The 21,595-nt window shown below is 34.7% G+C and overlaps 1 protein-coding gene across 8 annotated transcripts in view; it reads right to left on the reverse strand.

Moving 5' to 3' along the window:
- Nucleotides 1–21,595, reverse strand: part of Exoc6 (exocyst complex component 6) — a 210,817-nt gene that overhangs the window by 169,585 nt on the left and 19,637 nt on the right. The window contains exon 1 of one of the 8 annotated variants that reach the window (XM_074078756.1): nt 16,937–17,164. The exons of the other annotated variants lie outside the window; for them this stretch is intronic. Within the exon in view, the coding sequence (XP_073934857.1) occupies nt 16,937–16,992 (56 nt within the window). The 5' untranslated portion in view covers nt 16,993–17,164. Of the gene's footprint in view, nt 1–16,936; nt 17,165–21,595 lie in introns of those variants that run through there. 8 annotated transcript variants of the gene reach the window in all.

Consider the following 21,595-nt stretch of genomic DNA (forward strand, 5'->3'; position numbering starts at 1 on the left):
TAAAGCTATTGTAAGCAAGGCAGTATATAGTGAAATGACAGGCAATAGATCAATAGACAGCCCAGAAATATACCCACATTAATATTGTCAACTGCATTTCTTTGTTTTGTTTGTTGTTTTTTTGTGGTACTGGGGTTTGAACTCAGGACCTAACGCATGCTAGATAGGTGATCTACCACTTAAGCCATTCCGCCAGCCCTTTTGCATGTTAGATATTTTTCAAGATAGGGTCTCTCAAACTATTTGCCCGGGCTGGCTTCAAACTGTGATCCTCCTGATCTCTGCCTCCTGAGTAACTAGGATTACAGGTGTGAGCCACCAGCGCCTGGCTATGTTTTTGTTTTTGTTTGTTTGTTTCCATGTTAGGAATCAAACCCAGAGCCTCATGCATATTAACCAAATGCTCTATCACTTGGCTATACTGCCAGTCCAAGCTAACTGAATTTTGACAAAGGACCAAAACACAACACAATGAGAAAAGACAGTCTTTTCAACAAATGATGCTAGAATAATTAGAAATCTACATACAAAAAAATAATGAAATTTTTATAAAAATTAACTCAAAATGGTTCCCTGACCTAAAAGTAAATTACCAAACTGAAAAAAAAAACAAAAAACTCCTGGACGATAACATAGGTGAAAATCTAGATGACCTTGGGTTTGGTGATGACATACATCAAAGGTAACAAAACAAATTTAGGAGCTGGAGAGAGAATTCAGTAGTAGAGTGCCTGCCTCACCTGTGGAAGGCCCTGGGCTCAAATTCTAGTACCACAAAATCAAAAATAAACAAGCAAAAGAAACTATGGAAGCTGTGAAAATAACAGTGGTCGCCAGAAGGAAGAATGGTAGAACACAAAGGAGTTTAATTTTGTTTTCCCATACTAGGATTTGAACTCACAGCTCAAGAGGAAGAGCACTTGCCTAGAAAGTAAGAGGCCCTGAGTGCAATTCCAAGAACCACAAAAAAAAAAATCTATCACAGAAGTTAGTAAACATGAAAAGTGCTTAGAACAGTAACTGACACAAGGTAAGTGCTCACTATATACACATACACTGGTCACTATCATAGGATGCACATGACAGGCAATCACATTCTTGGTAAGTGAGTGAGGCAGAAGCTGAATAACTGAGTCCTAGCTGCAAGTAGCAAATAAATACAGCTAATTATCCATGCTAAAGGATTTGTCCAACACTAGTACTTGATGTCTGTATATGGCCTTTTGAACTTTTTATACCTATTGTTCCCTTTATTTTTATACAAAAGAGAAAAGAATCATTGCCTCCTTCTCACAAATTTGAAATGGTAAATGACTTGCTCAACATGGTCTAGGTTGTAATTGATTAACTGAAGCACTATTAGAATCCCTACTGGGTACTTTTCCTTCAATAAACATATCTAATTAACAAAAACTTTTTTTTTGGTGTCAGGGTTTTGCTCTATAGCCCAGGCCCTAGGCTAGCCTCAAACTCACAATCCTCCTGCCTCAGCCTCCTATGTGCTGAGATTACAGTCATGTATCACCACAACCACTAACAAAAACTCTTGTTTAAGCAAATAACATTATTCCTAAAGATATCCACGAAAAAGTAGTTTAGATCACTGACCCTATTGTATTATAAATAACACTTTTTATTTCATAATTATAAGCAAGTATATTTAATATATACATGTCTATGATTTTTACACATATTTTAATGAAAGTTTGATATTCATCTAGCTCTTAAAATAATTAAAACAGTAGGGGTTAGGAGTGTTGCTCAGTGGCATGCTCATGTAGTATGAGTGAGACCCTAGGTTCAACTTCCAGCACAGGAAAAAAAAAAAAAAAAAAAAAAGAAAAAACAGCCAGAACATACCAAAAGAAGTGTGCTCTTCATTCTTCTTCTTTTTGTTTTTTTGTTTTTTTTTAAACTTATTACAGTGTCAACTGTGAGAAAAATCAGCAAGTGATATTTCAGGACTGCCCCACTACAAAATCCTGATAAAGGAGAGTTCTACAACACCTGTTACTCCTTTAAAAAAATAATAACAACAAATAACCAAGAAGAGAACCTCTTTCCCAAAGCCTATTTCCTTTTAGAAAGTTCTCAAAGTCCATCCTTTGGCATGTATTTCCAATTTACTCTGCAGAGTTTCAAAAAGAAAACTATCGCTGTATAATAACTGAGGATCTGCCAGCATCTACTGCAGCCTCGCAAGTAAATTCCATAGATGTTACAGTATGGACAAAAACTGTATCAGAAAATTCACAATACCCACCCTCCAGCAGTAGAAAAAACGGGTGACTATTCACACTCCATGACTTGGACCATAAATTCCAATGACAGTAACAAAAAATAACATTAAAGAATTAGTACAGGTTGAGCCCTAATCTGAAAATCTAAAATCTGAAATGCTCCAAAATCCCAAAGTTTGTGAGCACCATGTGGAAAATTCCACACCATAAAACTTTGTTTCATACACAAGTCATTTAAAATATTATTTTTAAAATTTACCTTCAGGTAAGGTATATATGAAACATAAATGAATTTTGTGTTTCCACTTGGGTGTCATCCCCAACATCTCATTATATATATGAAAATACTCCAAAATCCAAAAACATCCCAAATCCAAAACACTTATGGTCCCAAACATTTCATATAAATAAGCCACAGAAACAAACTTCATTTAAGGAGAGTACTGAAGTATCAAGAAAGCATCAAAACTTATAAATGATAAAACACTGGCCCTGGTAAGGACCTGAAAAATTCCTAGTCTAGGCCAGAAATATAGACACACTCCTATAATCCCTGCTACTTGGGAGGTAAGACAGGAGGCTCATGGTTCAAGGGAAGCCTGGGTAAAAGCATGAGACCCTATTAAAAACAAACTAAGCAAAAAATGATTGGGGACATGGCTCAAGTGGTACAGCACAAGCACAAAGACCTGAGTTCAATCTCCAGTGGGGGGGGAGGGGGAGGGTTTCCCTAGAGCTGAGTGTCTTATTTTAATAGTTGTAGCACAAATCTCAAAGCCAGCAAGCAAGCACTCAAAACAGGATTAATCACTACAGTAAGGATTAATTTAATCTTCTACTCATAGTAATAAAAATACTAAAAAATAAATAATTTAAAAATTTGCCAATAAATCCAATAGTAAGTAGCTGACTGGCCAGATTAGAAGTAGGAAAGGAGAAAAGATGGCTATGTATCTATCAGAACACTGGAGAAGGGGAAAAAGCAAGCAATTCTCATCCCAAGAATTTCTTGGTATACTATGCAAAGCAGGAATTACCAATTATTTTTCTGATGAGATCTACATTTAACTACAGAGATAATATGTGAAGAGTAGTGAAGGGAGAAGGATATAAAGAAAAGCAGAGAAAATGTATTTGCCCAGTAAATAACTCCCCAGTGACTTAATTGGCCACAGAGAGAAGTCTTGACTGCTGCTTCTGGCTTAATGATGGGGACAGTCAAGGCAACAATTACAAACTGTGTATTCAGTGCTTCACATGCGTTATATCATTAAATAGTCACCACAACTTTATAATGAATTCTGTTAGAATTCCAAATTATGAATGTAGTTTGGGAAGATTAAGACATTAAGTCCAAAGTCACAAAGAAAACAGAGCCAAGATTTAACCCCAGATCTATCTGATTCTAAAGTTGGTGTGCTTAGCCGTCCTGTTACATAGACTCTTCAGTGGGCTATGGTGGTAAACAGCATGGAATGCAGAGGGGAAGTACCAGCACAGCAACCAAAGGGATCACCTTTGAAGATCAACAATTGAGAGTGACTCAACAGGGAATCCCTAATGTGCACTGTTGCACCTATCAGGTGAAATCAACCAATGGACAGAAAAAGGAGCTGAGAACTGAGGCATAGCTAATTGTAGGCAGTACTAAGTTAGAAACGCAACAAAACAAGGAGGAGCAAAGTATGAAGTAAAGAAAACCAAGGGCCCTGTATTTGTCTGATGTCAGTTAAAGAATCTCTAAAAAATCTTTTCCTTTTCCTTTTTTTTTTTTTTCGGTCTTTGAATGATTATCATTATTCTCTGAAATTTTGAATTGTAAGACAGGAAAGAAAAGCCATTCAGTTCAGGTCTATTCATTGTTTGAACCCTAAGTTGCTTGATATTTATATACAGCTAGTATATTAATGTGCCAGATATACTATCATTCTAAAATTTTTAGCAATATACAATTTTAATGAAAACTAGTTTTCTTCTTTCAAAATGTTCCCCAGGATTTTATAATGTCTATTAGAAAATCTAATCAAGTACCTATAAATAAATACACACATAAATATGACAGAACTAGCAAAACTCAACATTAGAAACGTGGTAAATTTTCCATTACCAGATCCAGTAAGGAGGTACAGTGCTTCATATACAGAGAATGACATTAATATGTAATAGTTCGGTCATTCCTTCCAAAAGCATAGCATAGTAAAACCTTACTTCCAGCAAGAATTATTGGTACTCAACAAAAACACAGATGTAAAACCAATTTTAAAAGAAGAGATAACTTTAAAACTTCTTGTGAATGGAAAAAATGCTTTATGTTATGGTATTTTATTCACATATTTTGATTTTCGCAACTGAGACTGCATAAAAATATGATCACTCAAAAGCACAACTAAAAATTTTTTTTAAGTACAGACACAATCTATCTCCATTTTATTAAACTTTACACATCAGAGCAAAGTGTTGAAATATAAGTTATTACATAGAATATATCAGGCTTATGGAATTAAAAAAAGTATCATCCACAGATCCTTTTTTGAATTATGTATATAGGACTCCACCTAGTGGTAAGAAAATAAATATAAAAATAAGAGAATTAAGACCAAAATGTTAAACTGGTTAATGAAAACTAATGCTTTTATCATCAAATGTTTTAACTAAGGAACTGAGTACTTTAATTTTTTTGACAGATGTTATATTTTATAAACAAAATAAATGATTTAGTAATCATATTCCACAGCATTAGTTTTCTAAGGAAAAGCTCTCTTTCTAATGAAAAATAAAAAACATTCACAAGTTATTAAAAGGACTCTCATCACTGGTAACATATTAGGATTTTTTAATCAAAAAGTACATAATATCTTTATACTATTTCAATGTATTTTTCTCTCACTATATTTTTCTTTCACTGTATCTTCATTATAAAGAATTCCATCATAATATCTAGGAAGAAAATAAAACACAACAAAACTCCCTAAAAAATTTTTTTTCTAAAATGTCTACACTTGGAGAAAAATTAATATAATCTCAAAGTATCTAATCCTAATTTACCCCAAATTAACTATAATTATTAGAATACTGTAATTTCTTTTCTATACAAAATAAAAATGGCTTTTCTCTAAGAATTCTTTGTCCTTTTATAGCATGGATACACTGGCTGCATAACCACAAAAGAGCACAGAAGGCCTATAGCTGCATAGTGTGTAATGTGAAAAGATATACCTAGAGTGGCTGCCATTAAAATGCTGGCCACTGGAAGCTCTCTTATCAATTTTATTAAGTCAATCAACTGTTTTTAAGAAATAACAAAGACAAAGGACTTTCAAATACTGAAAACTAGAAGGAAAAATACTTTTCAGGAACTTCTAGGCACTAATGACACTGCTTTTACATTTTAATGTCAAAGCTTTCTTACAAACCTTTTTCAAAAACAAAATTTCACGCTTTTATATCTGACAGAATTGAATCAGTTACTTCTGACTTCCTTTGTATGCTTTATAATATTATTCTCTATCTTTGCAAACACTGACCACGTTTTTTGCCACTTCATCAAATGACATATTAGCCTTAATTATGTATTTCTAGCAATAAAAACTGCTTTTGTAATTTTCTTTTTTGCATGCTTTATTCTTCCAGTTTGTAGGCATTATGATAGTTTTTCACCACTGCTTCAAATGGCATATTAAGCTTAATTTCTAGCATATCAATCTTAGTACTATATTTCTAGTACAAATTTAATATTTCACATTAATGAAGTTACTTATAATACTTCTTTAGTAATTTCATATTTATATTGAATTCTTTTGGGATTCTGGTTACCAATCTTACTGGTAAGTAGTAAAATGTTAGTTATTAAAATATACTTTTGTGAATATTAAATATATTTAATAAGGCAATTAACTATCATATGATTACTAGCTCTGACAAACTAAAAATGTTTAAATGTTGCTAGGAAGACAGTTTTAAAATATTACAAAAAAAAGTGATTAGAAAATTTCAAGTGCTATTTAAAAACATACTATCCAATACATAGTGTTTGCTGTCACCTCTAAAATAATTTCAAAAACAGAATTTTGGTTTATCAGTAAATTTGTAAACTCACAAGATTGCCATGCAACAAAGTAATCATTTAGCAATTGGTCTAAAGCCAAGATTAGGAACCACTTCTTTAAACAGAAACACATGACTTGTCAAAGCTCTTTCAGAATGGGACATACAAGCCTCAAGTAAAAGAAGGCAGTCACACAGCAAAAAACTAAGCTTCGGAGATCCAGTGAGACACTGCTTTGGCCAGATATCAGCAGTTTTCTGTGCCTCCTGGATGACTCTGGAAACTAGAAGCTACACTGAGATACCTTCTTTGCTCCTACTTGAGTGACCACTTTGTTTCTAGTAAATTTTTGTCTTATTGGCTATGTGAGCTGGGAATTTAATCCAATTTTTGAGGGGCACAGTCTCTTCAATACAATCCACTTGACACCTTACAGTTAGAGTAGGAGGCAGGACTTGAAATACTGCAACTCTTTTCAGATATATTTAAGGCATCCAAAATTTCATTAACAACCATGTAAGAAACAGTGAACTAAAATATTATTCAAAGGTAGCAAATAAGTTATCATTTGGGAGAAGGGCCCTTTTATCATAAAATTACATGATTTGGAATTTGTTTCTTCTAAACAACACAAAGTAAAGATACCATCACTCAATCTTAAATGCACAAAAGATTTGCTCAAAACAGCCACCCAATCTTGGGAAAAAAATATTTCTACTATAGCTGTTTAGCAATATGAACTAGCAAGAAAAAATGATGATCAATATAAAAAGTATTATATCCAGTACTCCTGGCATTTTCTCCAACTATTTTATCAAATACAGCAAACAAGAATAACAGCTGTCCTATAACTCCCTGATACTCACCAAGGGCAAATAAGAAATTCAATAGCTCCAAGGTAGTAAAAGTCAGATAAAGAGAAAGGACAATTCTTTCCAATGATGTTTAATAAGTATTACATAAGTAAATATGCAACAGAAACTAGAAATCAAGTCCAGAAAACAAGCATGTACACAGACAACTTTAATACTGAGAATAATTTTTCCTTAAATCATTAAGACTTACCTGCATTGAGCCTAATTCCTCAAGAAAGCAGGAAATAAATGAAACAGGTTTATAACATATGCCCAAAATTCCTTGACACATCTTATATTGAGAGATGGGGTCTATAATCCCTTCCTTGAATATGAAAAGGATACTGACCAATGGAATATGACAGAAATAATAAATACTATGTAACCTTAGAGATGAAAAAAGGCCGTGCAACAACCACCTGGACTTTAGACGCTTATTCTGAGGAAAGTTATCTACCATGTATGAAATCTATCCTAAAATTGACATGGAGACACTCCCAATTACAACCACAGCAACTACCAGCAATATGAGTGAGCAACTGCAGCTAGTTCAGTTGAGTCTTTAGATAACTTGAACCCCAAAAAGTAGCTGACAGCAACCAATATCTGACTACAAGCATGCTATAGTTTGGCTCTTAAGTGTCCCCCAAAGGTCCATGTGTTGGAGGCTTGATTTCCAAGGACATTCTACTAGGGAGGTGGTAGAATCTTTAGGAGGTAGGGCCTAATGGACGGTCTTTAAGCCACTTGGGGTGTGCCCTGAAAGGGGATAGGAAGACCCCCCCCCCAACCCTTTTTTCTATCCCTCTTTTGTGTCCAGTTTTGCTCCACCACACACTCCTGACATGATGTGTTGTCTTACCATGGACCTAAAAGCAATGGGTCAACTGATCATGGACTGGAACTTCTGAAACTGTGAAGCCACAATAAACCTTTTCTCTTTATGTTATCTCAGGTTATTAGAGTAAGAGAAGCTGACTATAACCACATAAAAGACCCCAAACCACAAGTTTTCAGCTAGGTCTTTCCTGAATTCCAAAATAAAGGTTTCAAGTTATTTGGACATTTGCATAAAATATCTAAAATAGCATTAAGTTAAAAATTTTTCAAGGATAATCCCGTTTTCACTGTTTTTTTTTTCCTTTTGTTACTGTCCTAAACATCTTCTGCATCCTCAGGTTGCTCTTCTCCAACCATATGCCTCAATACTAATCTTAATTTAACCTCAAGACAGCTCCTTCAAGATAATTTTATGAATAGTGATATCAGTTAACTTTCCAATCAAAGGGAATTTTCATAGTTCTTCTATATAAAGTCTATATTATACTATCTTTTATTTGTACACCACATCAAATTTATTCTCCAACTATTTAATGTGTATTTTCTCTTCTAAGTTCCTTAAGAACTGAAGATGTCTTCCATTTCTATATTCAGTTCACAAGTGCTGAGATGATTCCATTGTATCAGAAAATCTTAAAAGGAATAGGTTCACTAGAGGGCACCCTTGCACCAAAAAGTAAACCCAGAAATCTATTTTCTTTTACTACTACGTCAAAATATGATGTGACTTTCATGTTCAACCTAATTAACACCTAAGTAGTATGAAATCAAAATCAAATTAAAAGTTCCTCTTTTTGAAGGTGTTTTATATTGTCTATTTCTTTAATATAATAATTAAAATAGAAGAAGAGATCTACAAATGCTATAAAAGTTCTTCAATCCCAGGATCCTACAAGTATGAACAACATGGCACAGAATAAACAAATCTATCTATCTATCTGTCTATCTATCTATCTATCTATCTATCTATCTATCTTGGCAGTACTGGGAGTTGAACTGAGGGCCTCAAATTTGCTAGGCAAGTGTTCTACCACTTGAACCACACTCCCAATCCAGATAAGCTTGTATATTTTACATAGTGCCTTACATATTGTAGGTACTCAGGTATTAAAAGAACACTAAAGCCAGTACCGTTGGCTCACACCTGTAATTCTAGCTACCAGGAGGCAGAAAGCAGTAAGATCACGGTTCAAAGCCAGCCCAGGCAAATAAATATTCGCTATCTCGAACTATCAAATAGACCCTAATCTAGAAAATACCCAACACACACACAAAAAAAAAAAGCTGGTGGAGTGGCTTAAGGCATCAACAATATATATACCCTCTCATAAACCACACAGAGGTTAGTTGCCTGCCTTCATGTTTAGGCAAGACCAAAAATTTTTTTAATTAAAAATAAATGAACTATTCTGCAGATGTCATTAGTTTGCTCTACCAAATTATAAAGGCCCAGTCCTTCAGCATACCCAGGTATAAGTGCTTTATATCATTCGGAATAAATGAATGGAGATATAAATGAAAAGAGAAGGGAAGGAATGATGGTACTGTTTTCTTTTCTCCCACCATTTAGAAATAAAAAAGGGAACATAGACAGCGTAAAAGGTCAAGGATTTTCCTTGTATCAAACAGTTTCCCCATCTCCCAGGGGGAAGGAACTGGAGACAGGCCTTTCTAAAGCTAGTGGAGGCCAGTCTGTGAAATACAGAGGAAGAAGGAACCTGCATCATTTTATTGTGAGTTTATTTCAAGATGTGAGCCTCCTCTGTCCTGGTGCAGGTTCTATATAGAGGACCTGCCCTCCCTAAGTACAGTTCTGTTCACTTTCCTTACTGTTCCCAACCTCAATTAAGTAAACCCCCTCTTTTTTCAAGTTAAAAAAAAACTTTTTGAGACAGGGTCTTGCTATGGCAGCCCAGTCTAGCCTTGAGCTCACAATTCTCCTGCCTTGGCCTCCTAGTGCTAGGATTACATGTGTGCACTACACATGTGCACCACCACACCTAGCTTAAGTTAAATTTAAACAATGTTTTTGATAATGTAGCTTTCTTTATCAGATACTGTAGAAGACAAAGCTTAGTGATTAAAATTGTAGGCTCTGGGGTTGGGGATTTAGCCAAGTGGTAGAGCACTTACCTAGCAAGCAAAACCATAGGCTCAATCTCTAGTACTAAAGGAGGGAAAAAAAAAAAGATCACAGGCTCTGAAGTCATATGGCCTACATCAGCACTTAGCTCTACCACTTTGTGAATGCCTGCAGCAAATGACCTAATCCACCTCTATCTCAATTTCCTCATCTGCAAATGGGTAAAATAATATTACTTTATATTTAGTCTTATGAAGACTAAATGAAATAATATATTTAAAATGTTTAAAACATAGAAAGTATTCAATAGTTATCTATTACAATTATTACGTAGATGATTACTTTATTATTACCTACATGATTACTTTTACCTCTGGTAACAAACATAGGGTTAATTGTTCATAGAATTCCACAAAAAAATAAGAACCACTTAAATGTGCAACATAATCAAATAAACTAAGATATACGCACTCTGAAATGATAATCAACCATGAAGAATTAGCCTTATAGAGCACTTGCAATAGCATAATAGGTATTGTCCAATATTAAATTCAAAAAGGATAAACATACACGCCCATACATGGGAAAAACCTGGAAATTTGCACACTAACTACTAATTCACTATTTTTAGAGTTTTTTTGGTTTTGGGGGGCAGCACTAGGGTTTGAACTCAGGGCCTCATGCTTGCTAGGCAGGGGTTCTATCTTTTAAGCGACTCTGCCAGCCCTGTTTTTTGCATTGGGTTTTTTCAAGATAGGGTCTTGCAAACTACTTGCCCAGGCTGGCTTTGAACCATGATCCTCTTGATCTCTGCCTAACAAATAGCTAGGATTGCAAGCGTCAGCTACTGGCACCTGGCAGTATAACCATTTTAAGTGATGTTTATATGCATATGTTTGCTCTGAAAATTTCTTGAAAGAATTGAGTATTCTTATAATCAGAAAAAGGGTACTGTAGTTTTAGGGGAGAAAAAAGGATAAAAATGATATACAATGTAGTCATAATTTCATTCAATAACTATTTAACAATAGTCACTTAATATGTTAATACTTCATATATTAAATAGCATAACCATTTGATATTCAATAAATATTTACTACATGCCTACTATATGTAGAAATAGAATTAATATCAATAACAATTATTCTCATAAGAATAAGGTGATTTTTTTTTCTCCTCTTCATTCTATAATTTTTCTATAATAGAGGTTTTTGTTTTTCATTAATTCAGTTCAAAAAGAATTTAATGAGAATTGTTATCCCATGTTATTCTGTTCTTTCACACAGTAGGAACTCATCAAATATATGACAACCATAAGTCTGAGGGACAATTTCACTTAAGACTATATTTAAGACGTACATATTGACATACACACTAAAATATACATTTACACACACAACTAAATAATAATGTGTAGCATTTTAAAAGTCCATTTTACAAGAATTCACACATACAAAAAATATGAGGTGTATACATACAGAATATGAAGTTATAAGATGCAACAATTTCATGGAAGAAAGATGACACACAATGAGAATGTAATAATAGGTAATAATAGGTGGAGAAATAAGGAAGAGAACATTCAGTCATGGATAAAGACATAGGAAAGAATATGACATTGTGAAAAAGCCAATTTAAATAGTTTCACTTATATGAAGAACATCTGCTGTCGATATGCATTCCATTATAACTCTTTTTTTGTGGCTTGAACCCAGAGTTTTTTATTTGCTTAAGTGTCATGCAAATAAGTTTCAAGAGTACAATAGCTTAAAAAAAATAATAATCTGGTACAAATCGAATGAGACTACTTTGGGGGGAATCACACCAAGTTGACATTGAAGTTCGTCTTTTGCTATCTTTCCTGTAGATACTGCTGTCTTACTTATGTCCAGCTTCTGCATGTTATCTTGTTCCAGAACCACTGAAAAAGCCTTCTGCACAGCAAACTTGTTCTTGAGAATTGCTTCAATCAATATTTCATTTGGCACAGCATCACCCAGTACCTATCTCATGTGATCAGGCATGAATAAAGTTGAGCTTGATCGATTTCACTTAACTGGTGGTTCAAAGAGAACTGGAAGAATCTTTTAAAGCTTCATAATTGGATTCTTCTATAGGTTTCTTGCATCATGAGTAACCAAACTGAGCAGTTATTAATGGTGAAATACTGACCATAGAGATATCAGCGTCAAAATTTTCATCATAGCTATAACCTCTGACATTTTGATGTCAGGCCATGGTGGTACAGAGGGCAGTTGCCACAGCCCCACTCAGATATGGATAAGGTGCCATCTGTAGCCATCTTGGCTCTGGCAGACCTGTATTATATCTCTTACAACAGTAACTCTAGGATACCACTATACAACCACTATACACCACTATGCTGTCAAAGCATCAAGAAGAAGCAAAGACCAAAAAAAACAGATTATTTTCCCTATATTTCTGATGTTGAATTTCACTTGAATTTTCCACTGTGCACAATTTCTGTGATTTGTTCTCACTAACTGTATCCTGTACCCATATATAGGAAAGAACCTAGGGTAGTATGTTAATTAACATTATTTCTTATAACTAGAGTTGACATTCTGTGGTACTGACATTAAAACTCACTGTTATTCTGGATAACAGCAGAGCACAACTGCTAATGAACATCCTCTATGTTGAAACCTGAATTTGTAATCAGCCAACACAGATTTGCAATAGACTTCCTCCTTCCTGTTTTTACATTCCTGACCAAAGAGATGTCTCTTCCTGTTGACTTTGTGCTCTTCGGTAAAATGTGAAAGATAAGAAATAGAAATATCCAATACATATAATTTTATTTGTTCTCTAGGATGGACAATTGCTAAAATAAATTTTAAAAATAAATGTTAATTCAAAAAGTTTTAACATTTAAGATTAATGGATGCAGATGTACACTTCTTCCTAGAAGACTTTAGAAAATTAAACAAAAATATCACACTGTCTAGAGCACATCTAATCTGTGTTTTGCCAAACAGCTTAAGAAATGAACTATACACTCTACCAAAGCCCTTTAGAGAAATTTGCTGAAGGGTTGGCTTTTCAGCAAAAAAGAAAAACAACATTATTCACCATGTGGAAAAAAACAAAATTAATTGAGATTTACACTTATGATTTATGTACTTTATATGCTAGAAATCACAAATAAAGTAATCTACAAATACATTGATTTTTCCCAAAGATGTAATGTTAATATTTATACACCCAAAAACTCAGCAACAAACATTCAAACAAATAGACATTACAGGAGAGTTAAGAAGACACAGAAATAGATTAAAAAAAGGGGGCTTTAAAAACCTCTTTCAAAGATCAGGTGAAAAATAACATAAGGTACCAGTGACAATACCTCAAACCTAGATTCTTGAGGTAGTGGAGATCGGGAGAATTAAAGTCCGAGGCCAACTTGGGCAAAAGTTCACAAGACCATGTCTCAACCATTGGCTGGCTGCAGAGGCACACATCTGTCATCCCAGCTACACAGGGAAGCACAAATAGGAAGATCGTGATCCAGGCCAGCCAGGGCATAAAGCAAGGCCCTATCTCAAAAATAACCAATGCAAAAAGGGCTGATGGACTGGCCCCAGGAGTAGAACACCTGCCCAGCAAGTGTGAAGCCCTAAGTTCAAACCCCAGTACCACCAAAAAAGAAAGAGATGGAGAGAGAAGAAATAAATAAACATAATGTAAGAAAACTAGAATTTTTTAAAAAACACACTTAAAAGACTATTGAGTCAAAGGTAAAATACAAAAATAAAACAGAACTTCTTTAAAATATTAATATGAAAAACATATCAGAATACATGGAATATAGTTAGGGCAAAAGTAGATAGATGTAAAGCAAACTCAGAGAAAATTTTACAGCATTAAATAATTATATCAATAAAACAGAAAGGTACAAAATACAAAAAGCTAGAAAAAGAATAGAAGAGACAGGATTCATTAAACACAAAAGCAGAAAGAAATAACAGAAAATTGGTGGGAAGTAAAACCAAAAACGGGCTTTAAAAAAATCAACAAAACATACAAACCACTAGCTAATGTGACTGGGGGCAAGAGGGAGTAAAACTACAAATAGCCAAATACAGAACTGGACAAGGACGATATAATTATCACAATAGAAGAAATTACAAAATCATAAGATTATACTGTATAACTCAATTCAAATGTATTTGATAAACTTGAATAAATGAATTTTTTAAAAGAATATGACTAATTGCCTATCTCACTTATGAATATCAATACAAAATAAATCTTCATAAATATACTAGTTAAAAAGGAGGGGAGAAGAAAGAGGGTGGTTAAGAAAGAATAATATAGATAGGATGAATCTGATTAAAGCACCTTATACATATGTTGTAAATATCACAATGAAACCTCTTTGTATAATTAATTTATGCTACTAAAATGTTTAAGCATACAAGCACATGGATTCTTAAAAATATATTAAAAGAGCAAATCATCAAGAACAAGTGGGATTTCTTCTATGATAGCAGGAATACTTCAATAATTAGTATTTCAATCCATTAACAAATTCAATCACACTGATGAAGCAAAGCCTGACTTACACAAGGCCCTGTATTTAATCTCCCTCATGATGGGGAGGAGGGAGAAATACAAAGATCTCCAGCATTCAATCATTTGTGTGTGTGTGTGTGTGTGTGTGTGTGTGTGTGTTTAGTCACCTTTATGTCACTATAAGGAAATACCTGAAATAATTAAAATATAAAGAGAAAGGTTTACTTTGGCTCACAGTCTTGAAGATTCCCCATTGCTTTGGGCCTGTGGCAAGGTAGGAACACATGGTAGAGCAAAACTGCTCATTTCATCAGCCAAGAAGCAAAAGAAGAGGAAAGAGCTGGCTCTTACAATCACCTTCAAGGGCAGTCCCCCAGTGACCTAAAGGACCAACCAGTAGGCCCCCCCCCCACCCCGCTTAAAGGTTCCACTACTTCCCTACAGAACAACCCTAGAGGTAAAGTCTTTAAATCATGGACCTTGGGAAGGGGCTACTTATCCAAAAACAACACAAAACAAAAAATCACTTATGAAACATAAGAAAAGACCTGGTTAAAGTAACAAAAGTAAATAAATAAAATACAGTCATTATGTCAGTCATATGTAGCTTAGGGCCAGTGGCATGGTTCAAGTGGTAGGGCATGGTTCAAGTGGTAGAGCATCTGCCTAACAAGTAGAAAGCCCAGAGTTCAAACCCCAACACTTCCCCCTAAAATTATATAAACAGTCATATGTTGCTTAATGATGGAGATATATTCCTTCTTCCTTTCCTTCTCTCCTCCATCTCTCCCTCCCAATCTTCCTCATTCCCTTCCTTGCTTTTGTGGTGCTGCGGATGGTTGTGAAACACTGCAGAGTATGCTTATTCAAACCTAGCTGCTATAGCCTACTACACCTGAGCTATATAGTATAGCCTACTTTTAATTTCTTTCTCTCTTTCTTTTTCTGTACTTTTAAAACTTTTTTGCTAAAAATTAATACACAGGGCTGGGAGCATAGCTCAATGGTAGAACATGTGAGAGGCCTTGGGTTCAATCTCCAGCACCACAAAACAAAAAACAAACAAGCAAAAATCACTAAAACATAAACACACACTAGCCTAGGCCTATGCAGAATTAGCAATACTGTTCTTTACCTCCACATCTTGTCTAAGTGGAAAGTCTTCAGCGTCAGTAACACTTGTGGAGCTATCACTTCCATTGATAACAATACCTTCATCACTTTCTGAAGGACCTACCTAGGTTGTTTCACAGTTAATTTTTTTTTTTTAAGTAGAAGGAGTATACTCTAAGCCAGGCACAGTGGGCCCATGCCTGTAATCCCAATCACTTGGGGGTTGGAAATCAGGAGGATTGAGGCTTGAGGCCAGCCTGGGCAAAAAGTTCAAGAGATCCCATCTCAATCAATACAAGCTTGGCTTGGTGGCACACTCCTGTCATCCCAGCTACAACAGAAGTGTAAATAGGAAGATCACAGTCAGGCTGACCCCCACCCTGCAAAAACAAAACACAAGACCCCATGAGAAAAGTTACTAAAGCAAAAAAGGTTGGTGGCATGTCTCAAGTAGTAGAGCATCTGCCTAGCAATCACCAAAAAAGAAAAAAAAAAAAATCTACAAAACTCTTGATAAGAACACTTGCTAAAAATTTGTGGCCCTTGACCCACACCACATCCTTCCCCCACCCACCCCCTAACTTGACATGCTAGAAGCTCCAACCTGGGTAGATATGGCTAGAATCCATGTCTCTTTCTCCTCCCAAAGAAAGGGCAGACATTCAGCATTTCTTCCTCCCACTTCAACTCTGTGTTGCAGAGGCTAAAACTAAGGTCAGTATACTCCAAAGAATGGGGCCTTCTTCCATCTACCCACATACATATATCCCCTTGTCCACTCAGACCCAAGAGGAAGGTCCTAATGGCCTTCACTTCAATTTGTTCATAGGGCAGAGGCTCCACAAGGTAAGAAGCAAGTTAAGCCCAGAGATTATTACCACCCCACCCAACACCATTCTTAAAAAAACAAGGGTGTCATTACAAGAGGAGGTCACTGTCTATGAATCCAGCTCTTACAGGAGTGACTGAGAGATTATATCCAGAGGGAAAGGCAGAAGTACAAAAAGCACCAAAGCTCTTCCCAAAGTTAGTGACTTTATTTTGAGCAGAGTGAGGAAGTTCAAACATAAGGGCATTCTCAAAAACAATGAAGATTTTTAGTAGCAAGCAATTGAAAAGAGGCTGCTATCCCACAAGAACAACTTAAACTGTAAATCAGCTAGTTTACCAAAGAGAAGTAAGGAAAGCAAATGTAAAAAAGAGCCCTCCTTTAGTTAGAACAAACCTGAGAAACTGGCCACAAAAAACTTCCATTTCACTCATCTGTATACCCATGTTCATAGCACCATTATTCACAACAGCCAAAAGGTGGAAGAAACATAAAGGTCCACTGGTGAATGACAGAACAAAAATATGTGATCCAGCCTTTCAAAGGAAGAAAAGTAGGACATGTGTTACAACTTGATGAACCTTGAGGACTTTATGCTAAGTAAATAAGCAGTTACAAAGGATAAATATAGGATCCTACTTAATGAGGTATCTAAAGTAGTCATATCCATAGAGATAGAAAGTAGAATGATGGTTGTCAAGAGCTGGTGAGAAGGGGGACTGCAATGTTAGTGTTTAGTGTGCAAAGAGTTCCAATTTGCAAATATGTGATAATTGCAGAACATAAATAGACTTAATGCCATACAACTTTTGATTTAGAAATTACTAAAATGGTAAATTTTATGTTTTCTCTACACATATGTGTGTACACATATGTATATATTAATAATTTTTTAAAAAAACAAGACTGGGAAGATCAGGGGATTTAATTCACCATAAAAAATTGTTAAACCAAGAATAAATAAGGTATACATAAATACATAAATGAAAAAGTGATGCCATTTTATATTTATTAAGCACAATGTGGTTGGAGGTGTGCTAGCTGCTTGAGGTATATACTAGATCCCTGTTACCTGGTGGTACATTTATCTCCCATCTGTAAGGGCTCACAGCTGTATACCCTGTCTCTAGACCTATGGGCAGGAAGCACTCCACACAGTGATGCCTGGAGATTATGCCTCACCTCAATACATACACACACACACACACACACACACACACACACAACATCCTGCAGCCAATGAGCGATTGCTATGGTAAGGGCAAAAGCTCAGCCCCTTTGCCTCAAGATGAGACAATTCGTAATGTCATTCAAGCTCAGAATTCTCCCTGGGTTTACATTTAAAGAAGACTTCATCAGATCCCACAGCTTTGTTGGTTCCTCTACACTACCCTGTCTTCCTCATTCCTACAGGTTTCATTTGAAGGTATTCCCTCAATAAATCACTTACACAAAGGAAAAAAAAAAAAACCCTACAACTGCAAGGGAACCAAATTTAACTAGATGAAAATGCTAAATAACTTACAGCCCCCAGGACATTGTGAAATCAACCAACCAATCAGCCAACAATTACTGAAGTCTAACATCAAGGTACCAGCAAGACAACTTAACAGAGAGATCAGGAAAAGAGATGGTCAAAAGAGGTGTGCTAAAACAGTTGTCATTCCAGGGTGGCAGTATACATGGCAAGATTATACCCTCGCAAGAACAACGTTATACTGTTGTTCACACTGTTATATTCTAGTCAAATATATTTGACTAGAATAATCCAGACAAGCATTCAAACAACATGCCCAAAAGAGTAATGGGAATCAGTATCGAGAGTTGCTATAAAGCGCTGGATATGTAGCTCAATGCTTGCCAAGCATTGAGGCCCCAGGTTTGATCTCCAGCACCACAATAAGAGAGACAGAGAGAGAGAGAGAAAGGCTACAGTATATTATCTAACTTTCCAGTTTTCAACAGCAATAAAAAGTATGACACATGCAAAGAAACAGGATACTGCAGTCCATGTGACCATGTACAAGTAAAGAAACTGATAACAGAAACTGCCTGTGAGAGAGCCCAGATATTGGATTTAACAGACTTCAAAGCAGCTACGCGCACAGAATCAAAGCAAATCATGCTTAAAAAAACATATTATAGTATGATGACAATTTGTCATGAAATAGAAAATATTGGTAGAGATAGAATCATAAAAAAAAAGAACCAAATGAAGTTCTGAAGTTGAAATGTCAGTAACAGAAATGAAATATTCATTAGAGGGTGCCAATTTGTAAACTGGCAAAAGGAAATTTACAAAAAGACTGATATATAAATCCAACGAAAAGAAAAAACAAGAATAAAGAAAATGAACAGAGCCTCAGAGAAGTGTGAACACCACTAAGCACACCAACATTCAGCACTAATGTAGAGAAGAAAAAGGAGCAGAAAAACTATCTGAAGGCATAATAATTAAAATTTTCCTAAATTTGCTGAAAAACATTAATCTATATATCTAAGATCACGACCAATAAATTCCAAGTCGGAAGAAACAATATCCACGTACATAATAGTAAAAATAATGAAAAACAAAAGAAAAATCTTGAAAGAAACAAAAAACTATTCATCACATATAGAAGCATTCCAATAACATTAACAGCTGACTTTTCATCAGGAACAATGGAGGTTAGAAGGATGACATATTCAAAGTGCTTTAAAAAGGAAGGGGGGGCACCAACCAAGAATCATATCCAGCAACATTTTCTTTTAAAAATGGTGAAATAATGACCTCCCTAGATAAACAAAATCAGAGAATTAGTTACTATCAGATCAGCCTTACAAAACATACTAATGAAATTTCTTCAAGATTGAAAGAGTGAGCCCCAGTTGCAATTTGAACACACACACACACACACACACACACAGGAACACCAGTAAAGGTAACTATGTAATTATAAAACACAATATAAATGTATGTTTCCTCTTGATTGATTTAAAAACAATTATATGAGCTCAGGGGCATAGCTCAGTGGTAGAATACTTACCTAGTATGCACAAGGCCCTTGGCTCAAACCCTCATACTTCATAAATTAAATAAATAAATAGCTAGCAAACACATAAAACAGTATATACATAATTGCAATGGGGATATATGATATACAAAATAAAATATAATTTTTATATACAAGATACAAGATATATAAAATATAATATAATTATAGCAGCAAAAGGAAGGTTTATGAGAACACAGCTGTACTGGAGTAAGAAAATGACACAAGATGACAACTAAATATCCAGCATCAAATGAATCAGAAGTAGTAAATAAGGTTAATATAACAAACTCATGTACTTGCTCTTTTTCCTCTCTCAGCTTTTTTAAAAGATAAAAAGTTATGAAAATAACTATTAAAGTATTATTAGATATGTAACATATGTAGATGTAAGATGTGTAACAACAGCACAAAAAGGGGAAAGCAGTAGTAGTCATTATGAAGTACCATTACTACAGTTCCCTAGAATTTAGTTAGAACAAATCTAAAGTAGATTCTATTTGGAGTACAACCACCAAGACATAACCTTTTTCAAAGTGCTGAAAATGTTATCAAATTAAATATCGTACTAGAAAATATTCATCTAATACGAAGGAATTATAAAAAATAAGCAAAAGAAATGAGACACACAGAAAGCAAAAACAGCAAACGTAAATCCATCTATATAAATGGTAACAACAATATGAATGGATTAAGCAATACAATCGAAGTGTATATATTGCCAAACTGGATGAAAAATAAGATCTAATGATGTGCTATCTATTTCCAAACACAATTTATGTTCAAACACAAAAAGGGGCTAAAGGTTAAAGGTTAAAAAAAAGTCATATTATGCAAAGAGCGAGCATAAGTTAGAATAGCTATACATACTAATATTTGTTTTAAAACAAGTCTAGAGACAAAGTAGGATATTTTATGATAGTAAAAGGGTCAATCAGGACCTAACAACAGAGCCAAAAGACATGAAGCAAAACCTATTCATTACTCAATAACAGACAGAACTAGGCAGAAGACCACAAAGGAAATAAGAAACTTGAAAAACACTGTAAGCTAATTAGACCTTACAGACATTTACAACAGCAGGTGGAGGTGGTACAGGTATATTCTTCTCAAGTGCATAAGGAACATTCTCCAGGATAGAGCACGTGTTAGGTCATTAAGACAAACCTCAATAAATTTTAAAGGATTAACTGAAATCATACAAACTACTATCTCTGACTTCAATGAAATGAAATTATAAATTAATAAGAGAAGAACACTTGGAAGATTCACAATTACACAAAACTAAACACACTCCTAATAGCCAATGGGTAAAAGAATAAACAACAAAGGAAATTTAAAATACTTTGGGATGAATGAAAATAAAAACACACAATATTAAAATTTTTGAGATGAAGTTAATGCCATGCTTAGAGGGAAAATTACATAGCTATAAAAGCTTACATTAAAAAAAAGGAAAGAAAAATCTCAAATCAGTAAACTCAACTCCCAGCCTAAGATACTAATTTAAAAACAAAACTGACCTAAAACAAGTAGGGGAAAAGAAGTAGTAAAGATTATAAAGATTTTCTTGAAAAATGATCAACAAATCTGACAAACCTATAGCTATGTTAACCAAGGGAAAAAAGCAGAGAATCAAATTACTAAACTCAAACATTACCTTGATACGAAAACTAGATAAAAGCATCATCAAAAAAAAAAAAAAAAGAAAATTACAGACTAATATCCTCTAAGAATACAGGCATAAAAATCCTCAAATACTAACACACCAAAGTCAATAATACAATAAAAAGGTCATATACTGGCTAAATGGGATTTATCCTAGAAAATCAAGGGTAGTTTAATGTTAGGGAAATAAGTCAATGCAGTACACCACATATAGCATCAAAGAAGAGGGATAACTACATAATCATCTCAAGTCAGTGAGCACCAACTGATTCTATGAGAAATTATACTCACACACAAAAAAACCAAGAAAATAACAGATCAATATCCCTTACTAATATGCATGTAAAATACTCAG

Source organism: Castor canadensis, chromosome 7, assembly GCF_047511655.1.
Source record: "Castor canadensis chromosome 7, mCasCan1.hap1v2, whole genome shotgun sequence".
In the NCBI taxonomy this organism is placed as follows: Eukaryota; Metazoa; Chordata; class Mammalia; order Rodentia; family Castoridae; genus Castor; species Castor canadensis.